The 20,083-nt window shown below is 56.5% G+C and overlaps 1 protein-coding gene across 6 annotated transcripts in view; it reads left to right on the forward strand.

The window, feature by feature from the left end:
• Nucleotides 1–20,083, forward strand: part of Kdm4b (lysine demethylase 4B) — an 87,457-nt gene that overhangs the window by 60,925 nt on the left and 6,449 nt on the right. For 4 of the 6 annotated variants that reach the window (XM_041669081.1, XM_041669084.1, XM_041669083.1 and 1 more), the window contains 10 exons: nt 6,091–6,287; nt 10,927–11,028; nt 11,185–11,351; nt 15,161–15,549; nt 15,731–15,851; nt 17,614–17,792; nt 17,914–18,130; nt 19,321–19,397; nt 19,565–19,620; nt 19,838–19,946. In XM_041669081.1, the coding sequence (XP_041525015.1) occupies nt 6,091–6,287; nt 10,927–11,028; nt 11,185–11,351; nt 15,161–15,549; nt 15,731–15,851; nt 17,614–17,792; nt 17,914–18,130; nt 19,321–19,397; nt 19,565–19,620; nt 19,838–19,946 (1,614 nt within the window). The remainder of the gene's footprint in view (nt 1–6,090; nt 6,288–10,926; nt 11,029–11,184; nt 11,352–15,160; nt 15,550–15,730; nt 15,852–17,613; nt 17,793–17,913; nt 18,131–19,320; nt 19,398–19,564; nt 19,621–19,837; nt 19,947–20,083) is intronic. The other 2 variants (XM_041669082.1, XM_041669086.1) reach the window with 2 other exon arrangements.

Here is a 20,083-nt window from a genome sequence, read left to right on the forward strand (position 1 = left end):
CATCCATCCTTACAGAGAAGCTTCAGAGCTGTACCTGGTGCTCACATGGAATCCCAGCACCGAAGAAGCTAAGGCAGGAGGATGGCCGTGAGCTTGGTCCCAGCCTGAGCTACAGAGAATGACCCTGTCTCAGCAAAAATGAAACAAAGCTAAGACTCCAGAAAGTTCAGCAGCCCACCTAGATCACTTTGCCTCCCACATGTACAGCAAGGGCCTTGAATGAGCTTGGGGCAGGGCTGCTAGTGCCTGGTGGGGCCGGAGTGAGTGCCCACCAGTCCCAGGCATTTCTCTATGCTCTCATGGAGATGGACCACTCCTGGCTCCATGAAGACAGCACACTGTCTAGCATGCTTGCCCTGGGCTGACAGACAAGGACAGACAGGCCAAGCGACTTAGCCACTGATGCACAGCAGGCACCATGTCCAGCATGCCCTCCAGGTTCCTGGCCTGTTCAATGACATGTATACATGTGGGGGGGGGTGAGCCTCTGGGGGTGCTCCAGGTCAGCGTTCCCCCTCAGAGTTCTCCAGGCCTGGTAACATGTGCGGGCCTATGGCACAGTCTGCCTGCTCACATTGCCAACCCTGGCATTCCGAAGCAGCCTTCCCACAGCTAGGTCAGGAGCAGAGAACAAAGGCGCTCTCCAGGGAGGGGTGCCACCTGTACAGCCTTGCTCCTCCTTGCTCCTCGCTGGCTGCTGTGTCAGCCCTCTGGTCACAGGCCACACACTGCATGAGAAGCCCAGCCCTGGCCTGCACACGTCAGAAGACTCTCCAGGACTCCACCAGGCTCAGCTGCAGTGCAACAAGGGATGGGGTTGAGAGCCTGGCTCTGGCTCCACACTCAGAGGCTTCTGTCCCTTCGCAGTTCCTGTGGCTGGATGCCAGTCCTCCCAGGAATGCTAGGCACACCCAAGGGAGTAGACATGAGAGCTGGGAGGCCTTCTATGGAGTTGGAGGTCAGAGTCTGGAGGTGGCCATTCGTTGTGGGGTCACCATGCCCTTGTGGTGAGCTGATAGCAGCAGTCACTGGGTAGAGAGCACTGAGTTTACTGACCAGGTGAGAACTGCCAGCAATGCTCGCTGCTGTCAGTGACGTGTCTCCCAGGCTACGTGGTTAGCTGCGGCCACCCTGTCTCACTGACCTCTGATTTGTGCCATGGCAGAGCTGTGTGCACAGGGCTGGCCATAAATTTATCTGTGAAATGGGTTTCCCTCTTGTTCCCTGTCCCAGTCGTCATGTCTCTAAGCACGTATGTGTCCAGGAGACCCGTGGGAGCACCAAAGGTCCTGTGTAGGGAGGGGAAGGGTCTAGAAAGGCAGCCTAGGGTGGGCCCCTCAGCACTGCGCATGGCCTCGTCATCCTCTGGGGTATCCCAGCTTTGCACCTCATGGCAGGAGTTTCCTCAGCCCTGGCGGCCACAGTGATCCCAAGTGTCACTGGGGCCCCTGGCTGCCGAGGGTCCTGCTGATAGACCCCTGACCCCTGGCAGTGGTTCCCCAGTAAGTTGAGTGCAGAGTAGATCTTGGACACAGACTCTGGACACCCCCACATTGTGTGGCCTGGGCATTGCCACCTTGTGCCTCAATTTCCCTATGAGTAAAGTGGGGCTCCAGGGGAGCCCATGTCAAGGGATATTAGGGTGTTCTGGGCAGCCTTGGGAGGCCCCTAGCATGGCAGTGCCAGGTTTTTGGCTTATTGTGGCTGCACTGAGGTTTGCAGAAGGCCAGAACTGAAAGGACCAGCCAAAGAGCAGTGCAGAGAGAACAGACAGGCCAGTGCCACCACTCCCTGCTCATTGTCTCTTGTGCCCCATGTCACCTAGGACAAGTGGCCCCTGTGCCCAGAGGAGGGTGAGGTACATCTTGTCATGGGTGCAGTGCCACAGGAGAGGCTTCATACTTCTGATGTCTGCTCGGGGGCCCAGACCCCACCAGGCAGTACCGAGCTGGCACCTAATTGCCCTGTCCACAGCCAGAGCTCTGTGCTTAACCCTTAGCGGGCTGGAACATCGAGTGTAAGACTCTACAGTAATGTCCCTCACAGTCACCGTGCCTGCCTTCCTCTGCTGGGGCCTGTCATCCCAACACTCAGGAGGCTGAGGCAGGAAGCTTGCCCCAAGTAAAGGCCAGCCTGGGCTATGTTAATTTTTTAAAGATATTTTTGACCTGGGAGACCATGGTGCAATTGAGAAAGGGTACATGTAGCCACAGCCAGCTGACATGGTCCCATGATAGCCAAAGTCCACCTTTAGGGATTGACAACCCAGGTCTGAGCCGTGGGTCCAGAGGTTCAGTCTCCATCAGGTCAGTGGGGGTGGGCCTGCAGCCTCTCGTGTGCCCCTACCCTTGATGCTAGACTCCGGGCCAGGAGTTCACCTGTTCAAACTGTGGGACCCCCATCTTCAGACGGATGCGGAGCCCCACGGAAAGTGGGGATAGTGGACTACTTGGCTTCGTTTCTTGTTTCGGGAGGAGTTTGGGTTTGTTCTGAGTTTGGAGGCCATGTTGGACACCCAGCAGGGATAGGATGCCTGTGGGCAGGGATCCCATAAGGTTGTGATGTCTGCGTCAAAGGGATGCAGTACACACCTGGGCAGGAGGGTAGAGACAGTCAGACCAGAACATGTCCAGCCAGAAGTGATCATGGTGATCAACTGGGTGATATGGGATCCGGTGAACGAGAAAGCAATGTCTACCTACAGCTGGGGACAAATTTTCTGTCCCCCTTAGGACTGGTGCTTTTTAGGGATGCCACGCCCACAACCCCAGCAGGTGCTAGTCACCCAGAAACAGGTTCCATGTTCCGCCCTGGTTCCTTGCCGTGACTGAGAGTTGTCGCTGTCACACTGGCAGAGCAGGAGGGTCCCTGTAGTAACATACTGTTCGGGTTGGTGGTTTTATTGAGCCTCGTTTTAATCATCTCCCCTCCAGCTGCTGCCTCCCCCAACTCAGTTGTACACGAGTGAGTTCTAGTGTAACTCAACTTCTCAGAACAGAACAGCCTCCAACCAGAGCTCAGAGCCAATAGAGGATTCTGGGAGCCCAGGTGGCCCCACCACTGTATGCCCAGCCCAGTTTCGAGTGAGGCAGTGGGAACCTCTGGGGGGTGCCACGGGCCTGGAAAAGTGTGCATGACGCCACTATAGATGAGACACTTTCACGGTCCTCAGCTGCTGGAGGAATTGCATGGCTCACAGATACAATCTGCTCACGGGGCTGATCCTGGGCCCCAGGAGCATGGGGGGCAAGGCTCAGGGCTCTGCACTTGGGTGAGGCAACCAGGCAGGTCTCTGGTCACCCACCCGGACTCCACCCTGCACTCCTAACACCCAGGCCACATCCTCAGCAGGCACCGAGAGTCCCTGTATTCTCACTTTGGGGCGGACTCAGTCATCCTAGCTGCAAACCATGCTGCACGGCCATGGACAGCAGCAGCCCTGCCATTCACTCATTCCCTGGACTCCAGGGGTGGGCCTTTCTTATGTGTTGATCGTCCCAGGCAGTGACAGGGTGGACAGAAGGCGGGGGACACTGATGGTAACCTGTACCCTGTCATGACTCCTCAGCTTGCCATACATGAGTAACAGCTGTCTCAGCTGAACCTCAGCTTAGGCCCTTTCTCCAGGTCTCTGACAGGATGCCTGCTCAGGACTCAGGGCAGCCTCAAGAGGGGCACGCGGGGAGCCTTTCCTTTCAATCCCCAATTCCTCTCTGAGGCAGACTCGGCAGGCCGTACATCCAGGTCAGTGGCTGGGGAATGTCCCTGGCCTAATCGTGCCCAGCCTTCCTCAGGGAAGTCACCAGAGCAGAAAGCCACTGGCTGCTTTCTCACCCTCGGGTGTGGAGCCCAGCAGCTGGGGTGTGACTCCAGTAGGCACATCCAGAGCCATGGAAGACAAAGGCCCTGAAAGTGAGCCCTGGCTCTGTGAGGCGCTGCAAGGCCGACAGATGGGCCTGATGCTGTGTCTGCTGGGATGAGTCCCTTAGCCACTTACAAGACTGCCCTGTTGGTAGGGGTTTGCAGGGATGGTGGAAATGAGGGGCTGCTCCAGGTGAGGTGCCTTTGCCTCAGGCTCTGGAAGGTTCTTAGCAGACTTCAGTGAGCAGGGGCTCCTGTGGAGTGTGGTGTCACCGACTGAGGACTCTGTTGGAGCTCTGGTTGCCAAGGCACAGGAGTGCAGGGCGGTGCAGGAGCTGAGTTTGGGCCCTGACAGGCTGGGCTCGCCAGAAAGGTCTGTGGCTACCCTGGAATCCCAGGTGGCAATATGGTGACCAGGTGACAACTGCTCACCAAGCAGGGAGCCTAAAGTGCATTGGTAGGTAGCCTTTAGGTCACTTCTGTCCCCAGGAGGTGATGGAGTCCTAGGCCCCACCTTGCTCCGGAATGGACTGGAGTTAGTGGCCCCACCGCTTTCCTTCTTTATGGTTCAGGGTAACATTGCTCTGCCACTCCCCAGGTGACACCCAGCCCTGAGCAGACCCTCTACACAGACGGACTTTGTTCCTCTGTGGAGTGACTTTTCTGTGGACAGCCTTCTGCCATCTCCTGTGCTGACGGCTAAGCCACTAGGACCAGATGCAGAGCCCAGGGGACGCCTCCTGGGCCTCGGAGTGGACCCTCCCTGTGGCTGAGTGTTGTAATAAGAGCGGCGGGCTACGTTTGTAGTAATAGGAGCAGCGGGGCTGCGTCCCCAGCACCCCAGCCGCCCGCACGGCTAGCTATACCCGAAATAATTACACAGAAACTGTATTTTTTTAAACACCGCTTGGCCCATTATATCTAGCCTTTTCTGGGCTAACTCTCGCACCTGGACTAGCCCATTTCTAATAATGTATGTAGCCCACGAGCTGGCTTACCAGGAATGATCTTAACCTGCATCTGTCTGGAGTGGGAGAACCATGGTGACTCCTTGATCCAGCTTCTTTCTCCCAGCATTCTGTTCTGTTTACTCCACCCACCTATGTTTTAACCTATGAGGGCCAAAGCAGTTTCTTTATTGCTTAACCAATGAAATCAACAGTTTGATATATGACACTCCCACATCAGCTGAGCCTCAGGCCACCCTGCCACCTTTGGTTCCCAGACCCAGCTCCTTGCCTCCACACATTGCTTCTGGGCCCACACTCCCCAGATCTACAAAGCCCATGTGGAGTTTGTGAAAGGCACTTCCCTGCAAGGCCAGCCTGTGCTGGCAGCTCTGTCCTGGCTGCTGGTGCTGGCCATGGAGCCGATGCTGGCTGCGGCAGTGTCTGTGGTCCCCGTGGGAGAACTCAGGTGCTTTTGCTAATTACTGACGGCAAAGTGATGGCTGAGCCACTTGGCACAGATCCCTTAATCTGCAGTTGATGGGGGCTTGGGGAGGCCAGGCCCAGGAATGTGTAACATGGGCACCATCTGTGGCCGCTACTGACCGGCCAAGTCCCACACAACCGCTGTCCTGCACATTCCCATTAAGCAAGTCGTGTTTGCTGGGAGTGGCTCAGCCATAAATACTCCCTCTCTCTCAGCGAGGCAGATCCCAACCCTCCCACTCCACCCCCAGCAGAGAGGGGCGAGAGCCACCGGATATTTCCTCATGTCTTCAGCAGGACAGGGATACTGGGATGCGCTCTCCTTACCTCTGTTTCCCCAAATGCTGTGGAATGGGGGCACAAAGCCGTGTCCGCAGTGGCCCCCCTGCCAGTGCTCTGCTCTGCACAGCTTGTATCCACTAAGCTGGGAGTGGGCTGGCTCTGCAGTGTTCAGCTTGGGTAGTGAGCACAGGCCCTGGCTGCACTCTGTGACTGTCTGGATTTGCCATTCCTTGCTTTGGTTCTGTACAAGCCCCACCTTGCGCCTTCTAGGCCCTTCTGGATGACACCCAGACTGCCTAGTCCTGGGTGGTTGATCTGTAAGACCATGTTGCCCTCTTCACTTCTTGGTGGACAAGACTGGGCATCCACTTACTGACGGGTCATCTCTCCGGCCTGGCCTGCCTGTGGTCGGGCCAGGAAGGCACTGGGCTAGCAGTCCCATCCTCACCAAGTTGTCTGCAGTGTGGGAGCCAGGGGCCTTGCCAGAGACTCAGTGCCTGCTGTGTCCCCACAGTGCACATGTCGCAAGGACATGGTCAAGATCTCCATGGACGTGTTTGTACGCATCCTGCAGCCTGAACGCTATGAGCAGTGGAAGCAGGGCCGTGACCTCACAGTGCTGGACCATACTCGGCCTACAGCCCTTAGCAGCCCTGAGCTGAGCTCCTGGAGTGCCTCGCGCGCCTCACTGAAGGCCAAGCTCTTGCGCAGGTGAGTGTCTCCTCTTGCTCCTCCTCCTCCTTTTCCTCTCTCTCTCTCTCTCTCTCTCTCTCTCTCTCTCGTTTCCACTTCGTTTGGACATCCAAATGAACAGCTCACTGCTGCTTCCTCTGGTGACATAAACTTGGCACCCTTGCAGCTCTGAGAGCCGGCAGGTCCCCTCCCAAAAGCCCATACCAGACGCCATGCTCCTAAGGATGACTGGACCCTCCTGGCCTGCTTCTTATAGTAATGTGGTCACCTGTGACTGGGAACCTGGGCAGGGCTGCTACAACCTTCAGCACTGTGTGGCCTTTAGCATTGGTAGTACAGTAGCAGGGTTGGGAAGGAGCTTGACTGGTGTGGGTGTCCTTCTGTTTATGTGTTGCTTTTATTGGTTAATGAATAAAGCTGCTTTTGGCCAATGGCTTAACAGAGTAAAGCCAGGCGGGAAATCCAAACAGAGATGTAGAAAGAGAGTAGGCAGAGTCAGAAGCCATGTAGCCACCACAGGAGACAGAGGCCTCCAGCAGAGCCTGCCAAAACTTTGCTGGTAGGCCACAAGCCTCGTGGCATAATACAAATAATAGAAATGGTTTAATTTAAAATGTAAGAGCTAGCTAAAAATACATGACTCCTTTGTCTAAGAGGGAGGTCTGTCCAGCTGGGCCCAGTCCCTCACTCCAGGGTATCCATCTTACTCCTTGCCTCCGGCAGCCCTTCAGGGATTTGAGCTTCTGATAGGGGCTGCATGGAACTCAGCTGTCTACCTGTGAAGAGCCAGGGAGGCCCAAGAACTCTGTTCTCAGGCAGGCCAGTGTATGGAACCACCACTGTTGACAAGACTTTACCTAGGAACACAGCTGCTACCTTGGCCTGTAGACACAGCTGTTAGGATCCCAGTGGCTTCCAAATGCTACAGAATCCATGGCAGCCTCTGGAACCAGCTGCAGCTGCACCCTTCATTGGCTGTGCTATGAACAACCTGCTACCTTCCACTCCTGAAAAGCTCGAGGTCACTACTACCTTAGCCCTGGGCTGGGGTACTGCTCTCCAGAAAAGTCATGGGCCTGTGTCTGGACAATGACCTGTGGCCTGCAGCCTTCCCTTGCGTCCTCTCGGATGCCTCTCTGTGCACTGCAGTCTTACCCTCACTTCCTGCTCTGTGTCCTCCTCTCTGGAGAGCAGTCTGTGCTCCCCAACATTCTGCAGCACCCAGCAGTCAGGTGACAGCCTGTGGTGGGGCCTGAGTGGGCCTACAGGATTCTGGGTGGTTTCATATGATTGGTGCTCAGTGTCTGGGCTTATGAGTCAGCTGAGCAGACAACCAGTAAATAGGCACCACATTCCAGAACCACAGTGACACCAGGGCCATCCAGAGATGGGGCCCTGTGGTCAGAGGAAGTGGCCCATGGGATCTCATAGGCTCCCTCCCATCAGGGGCATCCCGTCTTCTCACTCTGGAAGCTGTGCTAATGTGGCAGTGGCTGAGTAGCAGATGAAGCCTGCTCCCAAGGACACTATTTCCTTTAAAGTTGTTAAAATGCACAAGGCCAGAGCTGTTTGTTTCTTCTGAAGTCCCTGGCCTCGGTGGGAGGCCATTTGCCGTGCTTTCATGGTCCACGGTACATGGGGCTGGGATTGCAATGAATGTGTGCCCAGCTTCTCCCGGGTGTGCCTCGGCTGCATGCTGGACTTCCTTAGGGAAACTGAGGCATGTCAGGGGTTCCGAGTGGGGTCAGAGCATCTTTCTCCCTGACACACCAGGACCTGGGGCTACTGTTGTTGACAGGAACCAAGAATGCCCCTGACCTCTGCCTTCTGGGCAGTGTCCTGGCTATAACATTACCTGTCAGAGGTTCCTCACTACAGGAACTACCCTTCTATATCCCTGCATGTCTACATGGGGCCTTCTCAGCACAGACCTAAGCTCAGGCTGTCTTGTGCCCACCCTGACCCCATTTCCAGTCTCCTGTCTCCTGCAGCAGCTTAACAGGTGAGCGGACTGTACCCCTTTTGTGGGTGACCACCAGGAGACAATGCCACAGTCCTTAGTCAACCTGGCCTGCTGTGGACGTGTGGGGATCAGGAGGTGTTGGTGATGGCGGTGTGACATCTCAGCCTACTGACCTCAACACCAGAGTTGGCCCATGACCCACGGCACTCACACCCAAGGCTTCATGAAAGTCTCCTGAACCACAGAATGTACCATAGCTTCCCGGGGGATATTTTAAATACTCATAGGTCTGTCTTAGTGGCAGGAACAGAACATATTGAGGAAACTAAAACCTGCAGGTGGTCTCCTAGCTGCTTTGTAGGCACAGGTCACCATGTGTCTGCAGCTGTCATCTCTGTGTGTATCCTGCCTCTCAGCAAAGGCTGTAGGCTTCCTTGTCACCCTTCACTCAAGTCCAAGGGCACCTGCTTTCATCTCGGAAGAGTTTGTGTCGTTCACATGCCAACACTTGACTTCTGAAATCTGACAGATCGATTTCCAGCCATGTTCTGATCCCACAGGGAGAGGGCAGGACTGCAGGAGCAGCTGCACAGCTCAGACCTCGACAGGGCAGCAGGAGGCCTTCCGAGCAGGCCCAGGCTGCATAGGCCAATGGGAGCCCTGGTGGAGGAGCTCCCATAGCCAGGCCTACTCCCTGGGACACACCACTTGCCTCATGGCACAGGACTGGCCTCTTCAGTACAGGACCCATCTAGTGGATCTGATCCTAACAATGGTCTTCCGTGAAGCCGTCCGACCTCCACCTGCCATCACCCTCAGCAAGCCCCTTTCCCACCTTCCAGTACATCCTTAATGCCAGCTCAAAACAAGGCCAGAGGCCAGGATGCTATAGATACAGACTTCAGAAAGATTCCAGAGCTACCATAGCATATGGGAGAAGAGCAGGGACAGGAAGAGCCAGCACACCTGGCCCAGGATGCTGCAGAGAAATGCAGGAACAGCAGGCAGCAGCAGACAGAAGGTGCTGAGAGCCGTACCCAGCCTCCAGGGAGTTCTGAGAGAAGCAAAGACACGTGCAGCAGTGACCGTGTGCATATCCTGGTCCTGTGGCCGGGTGATGACCACCCGTAATGTAGAACACACCACACCCATGGGTCGCTCACTGGGGTTCAGCAGGCGGCACCCAGAACTTCCAGAGAGAACCCGGTGTCAGGCTAAAGGCTGCAGAGCAAGCCGCTGTGGCCTAGGGTACCCTTCCAGGGTCCCCCAGCCTGACTGCCTGCCTGCTGGACAGCTTCAGACTTGCAGCTCCACGGTGCACGTCAGCCCAGCACAGGGGCAAACCCTGAGAGCTGTAGCATGACGAAAGGCTATCTGGAACAGGGACAGGGGTGCCAAGGTCACTACCGTGGAGCCAGGGACACGCCACTTAGGAGTTTAGGATGGGGCCAGAGTACCTGGAGATGCCAAAAAGAAGGGCTGTGCCCCAGCTCAGGGTCACAAGATGTGGCACACTGTGGCTGCCGCCGAAGGGTGGCTACATCTGTGTGTATCCATCCGGCCTGGTGGGAGAGGCGTCAGTGAGGGATGTGATAGCTGACACAGGGCTGGGTCCCAGCTTGCTTTCCTAATACAGCATGGCTATTCTTTGGTATACAGTGCCCTCCCTGCTCTGGAGGGGTGCAGCACACATTGGAGTCCACACAGGTGGACTGAGGTCCCATTTCCTGGAACCTTGAGTACCGTGGCTGTGGGAACTAAGCAGGCTGCTGTGCTCAGTTGTTAAAGAATGTGGTGTGAGGCCCGGGGTGTCCCAGTCAGCTGTGCAAGGGTAGCCTCCAGTGGGGTCAGGACAGTGATTGAACCAGGGCGACTCCTGAAGCTGTGGCCTAGTGATTTGGTGGCAGGCCGTGAGTGCTATCTGAACTGGGCCCTACCAGGAGCAGCCCTAGACCCCGGGGACAACAGTTACAGTCTGAGCCACCATGCTTCCTTCCTGACTCAGTGTTTCCAAGTCACCCCATTGCTGGGGCTGCCCACCCAGAGCAGAAGGGTGTGTGTCCCTGAATCTAAGGCCTCGTGTCTCCAGCCTCTCTCCTCTCAGTCAGTGCTTCCTGCCCCCGTCCCCCCCCCCCCCCCCGCTCCTGCCTGTCTCCAGCCTGTCCTGCAGCCACTGCCCATGCACACCTTGTCTGTCCCTCCTTGGAATGCCACCTGCTTGCCTGCTGGTCATCTTTGTGGGGCTCACACATTCATTGAGGGGTCCTGCCCTGGTCAGGGGGTGTTTCAGCCACAGGAGTGAGGGAAAGGAGGGCAGGCCATGGTAGAGTCACAGAAGCCACCACCTAGAGCTGGGCATTGCGAGCTCTGGGCCACTGAGAGGCTGTGGTGGGTGAGGGCTACTGTCCTGGGGACCCCAAGGCACAGATCTGCAGGAAATCATTCTCCCTTGTGAGTCTAAGCAGCTTCAGGTGCTGGGGGGGGGGGGGGGTCCTGCCTCTGCCCCTGCTCCACATGCTCACCCTAGCTCTTCATTCAGCGAGGCCAGTTTGTGACGCTAAGGGCCGTCCTTGCTGTCAACATGAAGGTGGTATGCTACTGTGCTCAGGCTGGGCATGGGTCCTAAGAGCCCTGTGTGCAGGGCTGTAGAGAGGGCCCCTGAGCCAGAGGAAAACCCTGAAATTTACATTCTAGACAAATTAGTGTGAAGGAGAGCAGACCCTGGAGAAAGGCTGAGGAGGAGAGGAGGCCGAGTCTAGAGAGGAGGCGGGAGCCGACCAGGAGGCCAGGGCCAGCGTAAGTGATCTCCCTCCAGCCCACAGTGTCCTGCCCATCCCGTGCTGCCATCGCCTGCTTCACCCCAGCCCTGCTCCTCCCTGGCCCTCCTTCCTGCCCACCCTGGACTACCGCAGTCTCCATTTCCCCTGCTGCCTGACCAGTGCCCTCCCTCAGGTCGCACCGGAGACGGAGCCAGCCCAAGAAATCCAAGCCTGAAGACTCCAAGTCACCTGGTCTGGATGAGCCTGGGGGCTGTTCTCGGGAGGAGGTTACTCCTGAGGACGAGGATGAGGAAGAGGAGCTGTTGCCCTCACAGGGCCCCGAGGCTGAGGGCCTGGAAGGTCAGTGCTAAATGCCTGTAGCCTGGGTTTGGGTCCCTGCAGCCCTTCTTTGGCATTTTGTTCCTGCTGGCCTGGACACGGCTGTAGTAATAGGGGCGGCGGCAGGGCTGCGTCCCCAACACCCCAGCCGCCTGCCCGGCTAGCTTATGCCCCAAAATAATTACACAGACACTGTATTCTTTTAAGCACTGCTTGGCCCTTTAGCTCTAGCACTTACAGGCTAATTCTCACATCCCGATCAACCCATCTCTAATAATCTGTGAGAACCAGTCTTACCGGGAAGATTCTAGCCTAGTCCATCCTGGGTTGGAGCTTCATGCTGTGTGTCTGCCCGGGAGCGGGGCATGGCTCATCCCGGGAGCGGGGCATGGCGTCTTTCTCAGGCGTCTGCTCCGGAGAGGAGAGATGTCAAGACTCTGACCTCCTCACTTCCTCTTCCTCCCAGCATTTTGTTCTGTTTACTCCACCCACAGGGCCAAGCAGTTTCTTTATTGGCCAATGACCTTCCTCCATCACACAGCCCAGGGAGGCAGCACAGTGGTGCAGGCACCTGTGCACACGGGAACCTTGAGCTGCAATCTGGCACTGAGTGTCCCAGCTCTCCTGCCCTGCATACTCTGCCTCATCCCTACCACTGGCTTCCAGCAATGTAGGGAAGGGCTCCCTCTGTGGCCTTTTTGGAGTGTGAGGCAGGGACTGGAGCATCAACACAGTGTCTCAGATTCCTACTGACTGCTCGGGAGAGTCATTGACAGAGATTTCTGTCCACCAGCCCTTCAGTCCCAAAGAAACACACAGAGGTATACATTAATCATAAACTGGTTGGCTAATTAGCTCGAGCTTCTTATTGACATGTGTTAGCCACATGGCTTGGTACCTTTTATCAGTGAGGCATTCTCATCTTGCTTCCTCTGTGTCTGGGTGACAGCTGCAGACTGGGCCTTTCCTCTTCCCAGAATTCTCCTTTTCTGGTTACCCCACCTATGCTTCCTGCCTGGCAACTGACCAATCAGCATTTTATTAAACGAGTACAACTGACAAGACCCTTGTCCCACAGCAGAGAGTTACAGAGACTTGTCCACTGCACACCATGACAGGGTCTTCCAGCCCAGAAAGGCCAGTGAGGGAAAGCAGGGTGACCACAATGTGATGTGACCACAGACAGAGTGGTCCATGGGCTGTGGACTTAGGCCCTGCAGGCACTGTGGATGAGTGAGGCTCTGGTGGGCAGCAGCTCACACCAGCCAATAAGAACCAGCCAGAAGTAGCTACACAGCAAATTAAGGCTGACAAGAAGAAACTGACGGCCACGTATCCAGGGGGGGCTTTCAGCTAGACGTCTGAGCACAGCTGGAGCAAGGTGGTGAGGTACCCGCTGGCATGCATAAGGCCCTGCACTGAGAGTAAGGACAACAACCAGCTATTGTAGAAACAGGAGGCTACAGGTGTGAGGGCTTTGTAACATCCCTGCGCCCTTCTGGATTGTGTGTGATTGCCATGGTCGCATGTGGATCTGCAGGAGCTGAGGGCTGGAATGATGCCAGCAGCCACAATTACACAAAGAAGCTGCAGGACTAGCCTGAGCTCCCTGCTTCCACCTCCACACTGGAATGTGAGCCCCGGAGCCATGTGACCCGTTACTGACACCTGTTTCCTGTGGATCTGGTGTCAGGTGCTCCCCCTTCCTGAGTATGGTGTGAGGAGGGTCCCCTTGACCCACCTAGCAATGTGTCATTCCCCAGTTTCTACTTCTCATCTTGCTTCCTCTGAGGATCCTGTGGTGGCCTCAGAGTCCTTGGCTTAATCCTTTCTAAGGATTCCCTTCTGCGGTGGGAGGTGCGTGGCCCCAGGCACCAGGGCAGGGTGTGGCTGTCTTTGAAAGCTTTCACACCTCTGATTTAAGGATTCTCCTTGACCTTAAGTCCTCATAAAGTGGAAAGAGCGTCTGTCTTGTGATAGGCGACATTTTACTGTGGAACGCGTGGATGGTGTTCAGCATGGCCTTGCTTTCAGGACGGGGTGCTGGAAACTGAGTGGGGCACCCAATCATAGCCTGTCTGAGGGGGCATCGGCAGGTGAGGGGTTGGGATCCCCAGCTCCTCAGCAGGGTTGTGACTGTCCAGTTCCGGGTCAGCTGCACTAGAAAGCACTGCCCTCCAGGTGTGTCAGGCTCAGTAGCTAGAACAGAGCCCACACCTGTAGATGTGTGGCCTACCATCCCCTTTGGCCTCCTGTGGCCTGTGACTTTCAACCAGCCAGGCTAACAAACCTAGGCATGTTGGGACACCAGGCCATAGCTCCCAGCCACCCCTGAAGGACCTCTCCACCAGACTGCTCACCCCAACATTCCAGAGGGACCAGACTGTGACAGTCCTTCTCTTCTTGACCCCCAAGGCAGGTGTGTTCCCACTGATATAGCCATTGTGAGTCTGTGGTGAGGCAGTGGGCTTTGAGGTGCCCTTGTTGGCCTTCTCCTGCTAAGGGCTCTGGGCTATCCCATGGCCATACAGAGCCTGGAGATGCTAAGGATCCACAGCCATTGTTGGTCATAAGAAAACTAGGGCAGGATCCTGTGGTCCAGTACCAAGGGCTGTGAAGGTTCACCATGCCAGGTTCACCATGGTCACTCCACAGCAGCTGCGATGGTCATAAGAACAGACTCCTGAGGCCACACTTGACATCCTTTCTTGGGTTCAAGAACACATCCTGTAGGGGTTCATCCTGGTCCTTGGTGACCACAGCAACTCCAGTATGGAAGTTAATGGGGTCTGGGGGCTGGGGGCTGGGCAACACCCCACCTGTTCCTACCCGTGTCCCATTGCAGCTTGGGGAACTGAGTGTCTTAGGGGTTGGCGGTGCTATCTAACACACTAGACACCCAGCAAAGTGCACGCTGCTATACAGGCTAGTGAGCCTTGCCCTTGGAGGGTGTGAGGGTATGATACATAAGTGTGTATGATACTCCAGTGTGCATCCACTCCCATCAGCAGCCTGCCTGGACAGCACAGGTGTCAGCTTCCAAGCCTGGGGTATAGCTGTTACCCATGAGCCACTCAGTCTAGGGCTCTTAAAACACGAGTGGCACCTAGGCCACTCACAGCAGGATATAATCCCATGAATCCCTTAAGTGACGTCTTAACCCTGGGAGCTAGGCACACGTCAGGTGGGGTCTCCTGGAGAACTTGGTACAAGTGACCAGCCCTTGATCACTCTGTCCTCGTCACCTGTCCCTGGTTAAGTGATGTGCTGTACAGCCATCGTGGCACCAAACTGAAGTCCCACCAAGACAAGTCCCATCAGCCACCCTTCTTCATGTCCCCTGTCAGGAACTGTCTCTAACACTCATCCCAGAGGCCGCCAGATGGGGGTCCCCAGGCCCATCTGCTCCTGGGTCCCTCGTGTTGTCTACACCAACTGTACAAGTCTACTCCCCACACCTGTGCTGGGCTGGCAGGAGCCCACGACTTGGGACAGATATGTTCACAGCCACTTCCTGAAAACCCAGGCTTCCCCTCCTTCCCTCCCTCTTTCTCTCTCTCTCTCTCTCTCTCTCTCTCTTTCTTTCTTTCTTTCTTTCTGTCTTTTCTTTAGACAAGGGTGCCCTGAGTGCTGGGGTGGCAGGTTGCAGTTCAACACCAGCTCAGGAATCTCTTTAAGTGCAGTGGCCCAGTATTGGTCACTTTTGGAGGCTGAACTTACCCAAGCTTTGGGGATCCTGAGTCCGCAGCCAACTGTGCTCTCACCACAGAACGTGGTCTCCTGCTTCCATCTGATTCCTTTGGTTCTGAATGATGCATTCTCTCCCCCAGAGGATGGCAGAGGCAAACCCCGACCAACCAAGGCCCGGAGCAAGAAGAAGACCCCCAACCCCCTGTCACCCCTGTTGCCACCCGCCCCACCAGCCCTATTACCCACTGAGGAAGTCCTGAGATCACAGCCCCTACCCAAGTCTCCGGTGCCGGCCATGGGCCCCATGGCCGCAGAGGGGAGCCCTCCACCAGCACCCCTCAATGTGGTGCCTCCTGGGGCACCAGGTGAGGAGGCAGAGGTGCGGCCACGGCCCATCATCCCAATGCTGTATGTGCTTCCGCACACCAACACCGCAGATGGGGACAGGGAGCGCACTGCCCACCCGCAGTTGGCACCCATGGAGCTAGGACCCGAAGACGAAAGCCATGCCCAAGCTGGGGATGCACAGGTGGGTGATTAATGGCCACCAGGTGCTTTTGTGGCTCTGCCCACACAGCTGTGTGTGGCATCTGAATGCTAGGGTGGCAGCTGGAGTCAGTGTGTGTTGTGGGTGACAGGCGTGGTTGTGAATGCATGTGTGCATGCTGTGGGTGACAGGGTCCAGCATTCCATAGTGCTGTGTGTTTCAGGCACCATCCTCCTTCTCTAAGCTGAAGGTAGAAATCAAAAAAAGCCGGCGTCACCCATTGGGTCGTCCACCTACACGGTCCCCACTGTCTGTGGTTAAACAGGAGGCTTCGAGTGATGAAGGTGAGCAAGACCCCGCCACCATGCCACTTTCCTCCCACCTGCATGGGGCCCAGCCAGCCCCTCTGCACAGGTGCCAGTGCCCACCCATCCAGTCCCTTGGGGTCAGGTCCTCCTACAACGTGGCACCCTCGTCACCATGCTGTGAGAGACCACAGAATTCCCTGCCCCTTCACCTCTGCAGGGACCCAGCTGTTCACAGTTAACACACCTTTAACCACCCCAGTTCTTTGTGGCCTATAGGACCTCCATCTGACCCCACCTTTCAACCAGTCACTGGCCGGGACCTAGTGCCTCAAATGTCATGTGGCCAGGGAGGGCCTAGATCACAGCCATCTCCATCCAGGGCCCATAGTTCCACTCCCCATCCCAGCAATGGGTTGCAGCATTCAGGGTCTCAGTGGGAAGATTGAGGGGCCAGGGTCTGAGACAGGTGGCCGAGGCGTGGTGCTAGCACCTGTTCAGAGGGTGCGGCATGCAGGCTGTGATGGCAGAGGGTATGGTGCACAGGTCGTGGTTTGGGGCCATGATGTTAGGCTCTGGCAGCAGCTCCTCTGTTCCAGGGCTGCACCCTCACTTCTGCACAGGAGCTTCATCAGCACTTGCAGAACTAGGTATCTAGAGTGTCCCCAGACATGGTGCAAACACTTAGAGTGTGGCTGGGGGGGGGGGGGCACTGGTGAGTGCAGGAGGGTGCTCTCCAGTGATAGTTGGGCCTTGGGTACATGGGTCTCTGCTGGCTAGCAGGGCAGTAGTAGTGTGTGCGGGCCCTGGTGGGTTTCAGTTCCTCCTTAAAACTCTTGGCAGAGGTCTGGAGAGATGACTCAGAGGTTAAGAGCATTGCCTACTCTTCCAAAGGTCCTGAGTTCAATTCCCAGCAACCACATGATGGCTCACAACTACATGATGGTGCCCTCTGCTGGCCTGCAGGCATACACACAGACAGAATATAGTATATATAATAAATAAATATTTTTTAAAAAAAACTGTTGGCAGAGTCTGAGAGCCACTGGCAGCTCCTCCACCCAAGGCCTTACTATGCTAGCAGCATGGTTCTGGAAGTACCCAGGACCTCAAGACCTCCCTACAGGAGTGACAAGAATCTGGGGAACAGTGGAAACTAGGCCCCAGGCTCTTGGCTCCCTACTGAACTCTTCCCAGAAGGCTCTCTTGGGAGTTCTGGGCAGGCAAATCTCCCACAGCTCCATGCCCTGTGTCTCTTAGCAGGTGGCAGGGCCTGAATCTAGCATAGTCCCCTCCTCCATCCTCCTGCCTGTCATGGCCATGCTGCCACGTAGATGGGTTTTAGCAGGCTGTGGCTGAGGCTCCCGGGCAGGTAGGCAGCACTGTGCCCAGCTTTACACTCAAGAGGATGTGTCTTAGGGTGGCATGTTTGGTGTCCAGGCCTTAGGTTAGGCCCTGGGGAGACCATGGAGGGAAATCAGCCCCCGCTCCCTGCAATAATGCAGACTTGGGGCTGGAGAGATGGCTCAGCGGTTAAGAGCACTGGCTGCTCTTCCAGAGGACCTGAGTTCAATTCCCAGCATCCACATGGCAGCTCACAACTGTCTGTAACTCCAGTTTCAGGGCATCTGATCCTCACACCAATGAACATAAAATAATAAAAATAAAATAAGTTAAAAAAAAAAAGAAAAGAAAAATGCAGACTGCCGAGTACCAGCCAGGGCTGCTCAGACAGAGGACCAGTGGAGTGATGCTCTGCTGGGGCCTTGTCTTCCAACCCAAGTCCCTCCATCCGTCATAGAAGCCTTCCCATTCTCAGGAGAGGACGATGTCAGTGACCCCGAGGCCTTGAAGTCCCTACTTTCGCTGCAGTGGAAGAACAAGGCAGCCAGCTTCCAAGCTGAGAGGAAGTTCAATGCGGCAGCTGCCCTCAACGAGCCCTACTGCGCCATCTGTACCCTTTTCTACCCCTACAGCCAGGTGAGCTGCTCTACTGCGCCATCTGTACCCTCTTCTACCCCTACAGCCAGATGAGCTGCCTGCTTGGCCCTGCGCTGGGTATGGGGCCCTCTGTCACCTCCTGATGTCCATGCCTCTGCAGTCAGTGCAGACAGAGCGAGAGGTCCCAGCTGCTCCAGGGGACAGTGCTGTCCAGCCACCCTCCAAAAGTGGCCAGAGGACACGGCCACTGATCCCTGAGATGTGCTTCACTTCAAGTGGGGAGAACACGGAGCCACTGCCTGCTAACTCCTACGTCGGCGAGGATGGTACCAGCCCACTCATTTCCTGTGCCCACTGCTGCCTGCAGGTCCATGCCAGTGAGTGTTCCACAGCCATCTTGGTGTGAGGGACTCTGGGGGCATGGAGTACTTTTTGGACACAGTGCATTTTGAGTTTGAGGGGCACTGTCCAGAGTTCTGGCTCAGGAGGCTACACTGTACAGTGTATGGGAGGGGCAGCAGGTGTGGGGGGCTGCAGGTGTAGAGAGCTATAGATTTGGGAGGAGGGCTGCAAGTGTGGAGGGCTACAGGTGGGGAGGGCTGCAGGTATGGAGGGCTGCAGGTGTGGAGAGCTGCAGATGTGCGGGGAGAGTTGCAGGTGTGGAGAGCTGCAGGTGTGTGAGGAGAGTTGCAGGTGTGGAGGGCTGCAGATGTGTGGGGAGAGTTGCAGGTGTGGAGAGCTGCAGGTGTGTGGGGAGAGTTGCAGGTGTGGAGGGCTGCAGATGTGCAGGGAGAGTTGCAGGTGTGGAGGGCTGTAGGTGTGGAGGGCTGCAGATGTGCAGGGAGAGTTGCAGGTGTGGAGAGCTGCAGGTGTGTGGGGAGAGTTGCAGGTGTGGAGGGCTGTAGGTGTGGAGGGCTGCAGATGTGCGGGGAGAGCTGCAGGTGTGGGGAGAGTTGCAGGTGTGGAGGGCTGCAGATGTGCGGGGAGAGTTGCAGGTGTGGAGGGCTGCAGATGTGCGGGGAGAGCTGCAGGTGTGGAGAGCTGCAGGTGTGTGGGGAGAGTTGCAGGTGTGGAGGGCTGCAGATGTGCAGGGAGAGTTGCAGGTGTGGAGGGCTGCAGGTGTGGAGGGCTGCAGATGTGCGGGGAGAGTTGCAGGTGTGGAGGGTTGCAGGTGTGGAGGGCTGCAGATGTGCGGGGAGAGTTGCAGGTGTGGAGGGCTGCAGATGTGCGGGGAGAGCTGCAGGTGTGGAGAGCTGCAGGTGTGTGGGGAGAGTTGCAGGTGTGGAGGGCTGCAGATGTGCAGGGAGAGTTGCAGGTGTGGAGGGCTGCAGGTGTGGAGGGCTGCAGATGTGCGGGGAGAGTTGCAGGTGGGGAGAGTTGCAGGTGTAGAGAGCTGCAGGTGTGGAGGGCTACAGGTGGGGAGAGCTGCAGGTCTGGAGGGCTGCAGGTGTGGAGAGCTGTAGATGTTCAGGGAGAGTTGCAGGTGTGGAGGGTTGCAGGTGTGAGGGGGGCTGCACATGTTCAGGTGACAGATTCTGTCTGGTCCCAGCACTCTACTGTCTTCCAGGTTGCTACGGTGTCCGGCCTGAGCTGGCCAAGGAGGGCTGGACATGCTCCCGGTGTGCGGCCCATGCCTGGACTGCGGTAACTTACCTGTACTGGGTGGCGCCTAAAGCCTGGGAGGGCCTAGGCCTCCATGGGCCAGTGGTCCTGATCTTAGCTATGCTGAGGCTGGGGCTTGACACTAGCTATCCCTAGGATGTTCCTCGGATGGAGGTGACTGCACCTTACCATGTTAATCTGTCCCTCAGGAATGCTGTTTGTGCAACCTCCGGGGGGGAGCACTGCAGACGACCACGGAGCACAGGTGTGTGCTCTGCCTTGCCCTGTGTGATTGTCACTCTCTTGCCTCCCTGCTCAGCTTCCCTGGAGGTTGGAGAGAGAGAGACAGGGTATCCAACATGAAGGGAGCAGTGTCCTGAATGCTCATAAACCTCCCCTCCCCACCCCTCCACAACCTGGCCTGGCTGGGGATAGCCTGGAACTGCCAGCAGTGCACTTGTGACCCTGCCCTGACCTCTCAGGTGGATTCACGTGATCTGCGCCATTGCAGTCCCCGAGGTACGGTTCCTGAATGTGATTGAACGCAACCCCGTGGATGTCAGTGCCATCCCTGAGCAGCGATGGAAACTGGTAGGTCCTCAAGGCTGTGGCCGCCAGCTTTAGTCCTGGGGTGAACTAAGAGACCCTGGGAGGATAGCCCCATCCTGGCCTAGGACGCTCATGTCTCCAAACCCATAGCCCTGCGGCAGGGTGGGGGGCTCTGTGCA

This window comes from Microtus oregoni, unplaced genomic scaffold (assembly GCF_018167655.1).
Source record: "Microtus oregoni isolate MIOR12 unplaced genomic scaffold, Mior012 000019F_ref0000042, whole genome shotgun sequence".
Taxonomy (NCBI): Eukaryota; Metazoa; Chordata; class Mammalia; order Rodentia; family Cricetidae; genus Microtus; species Microtus oregoni.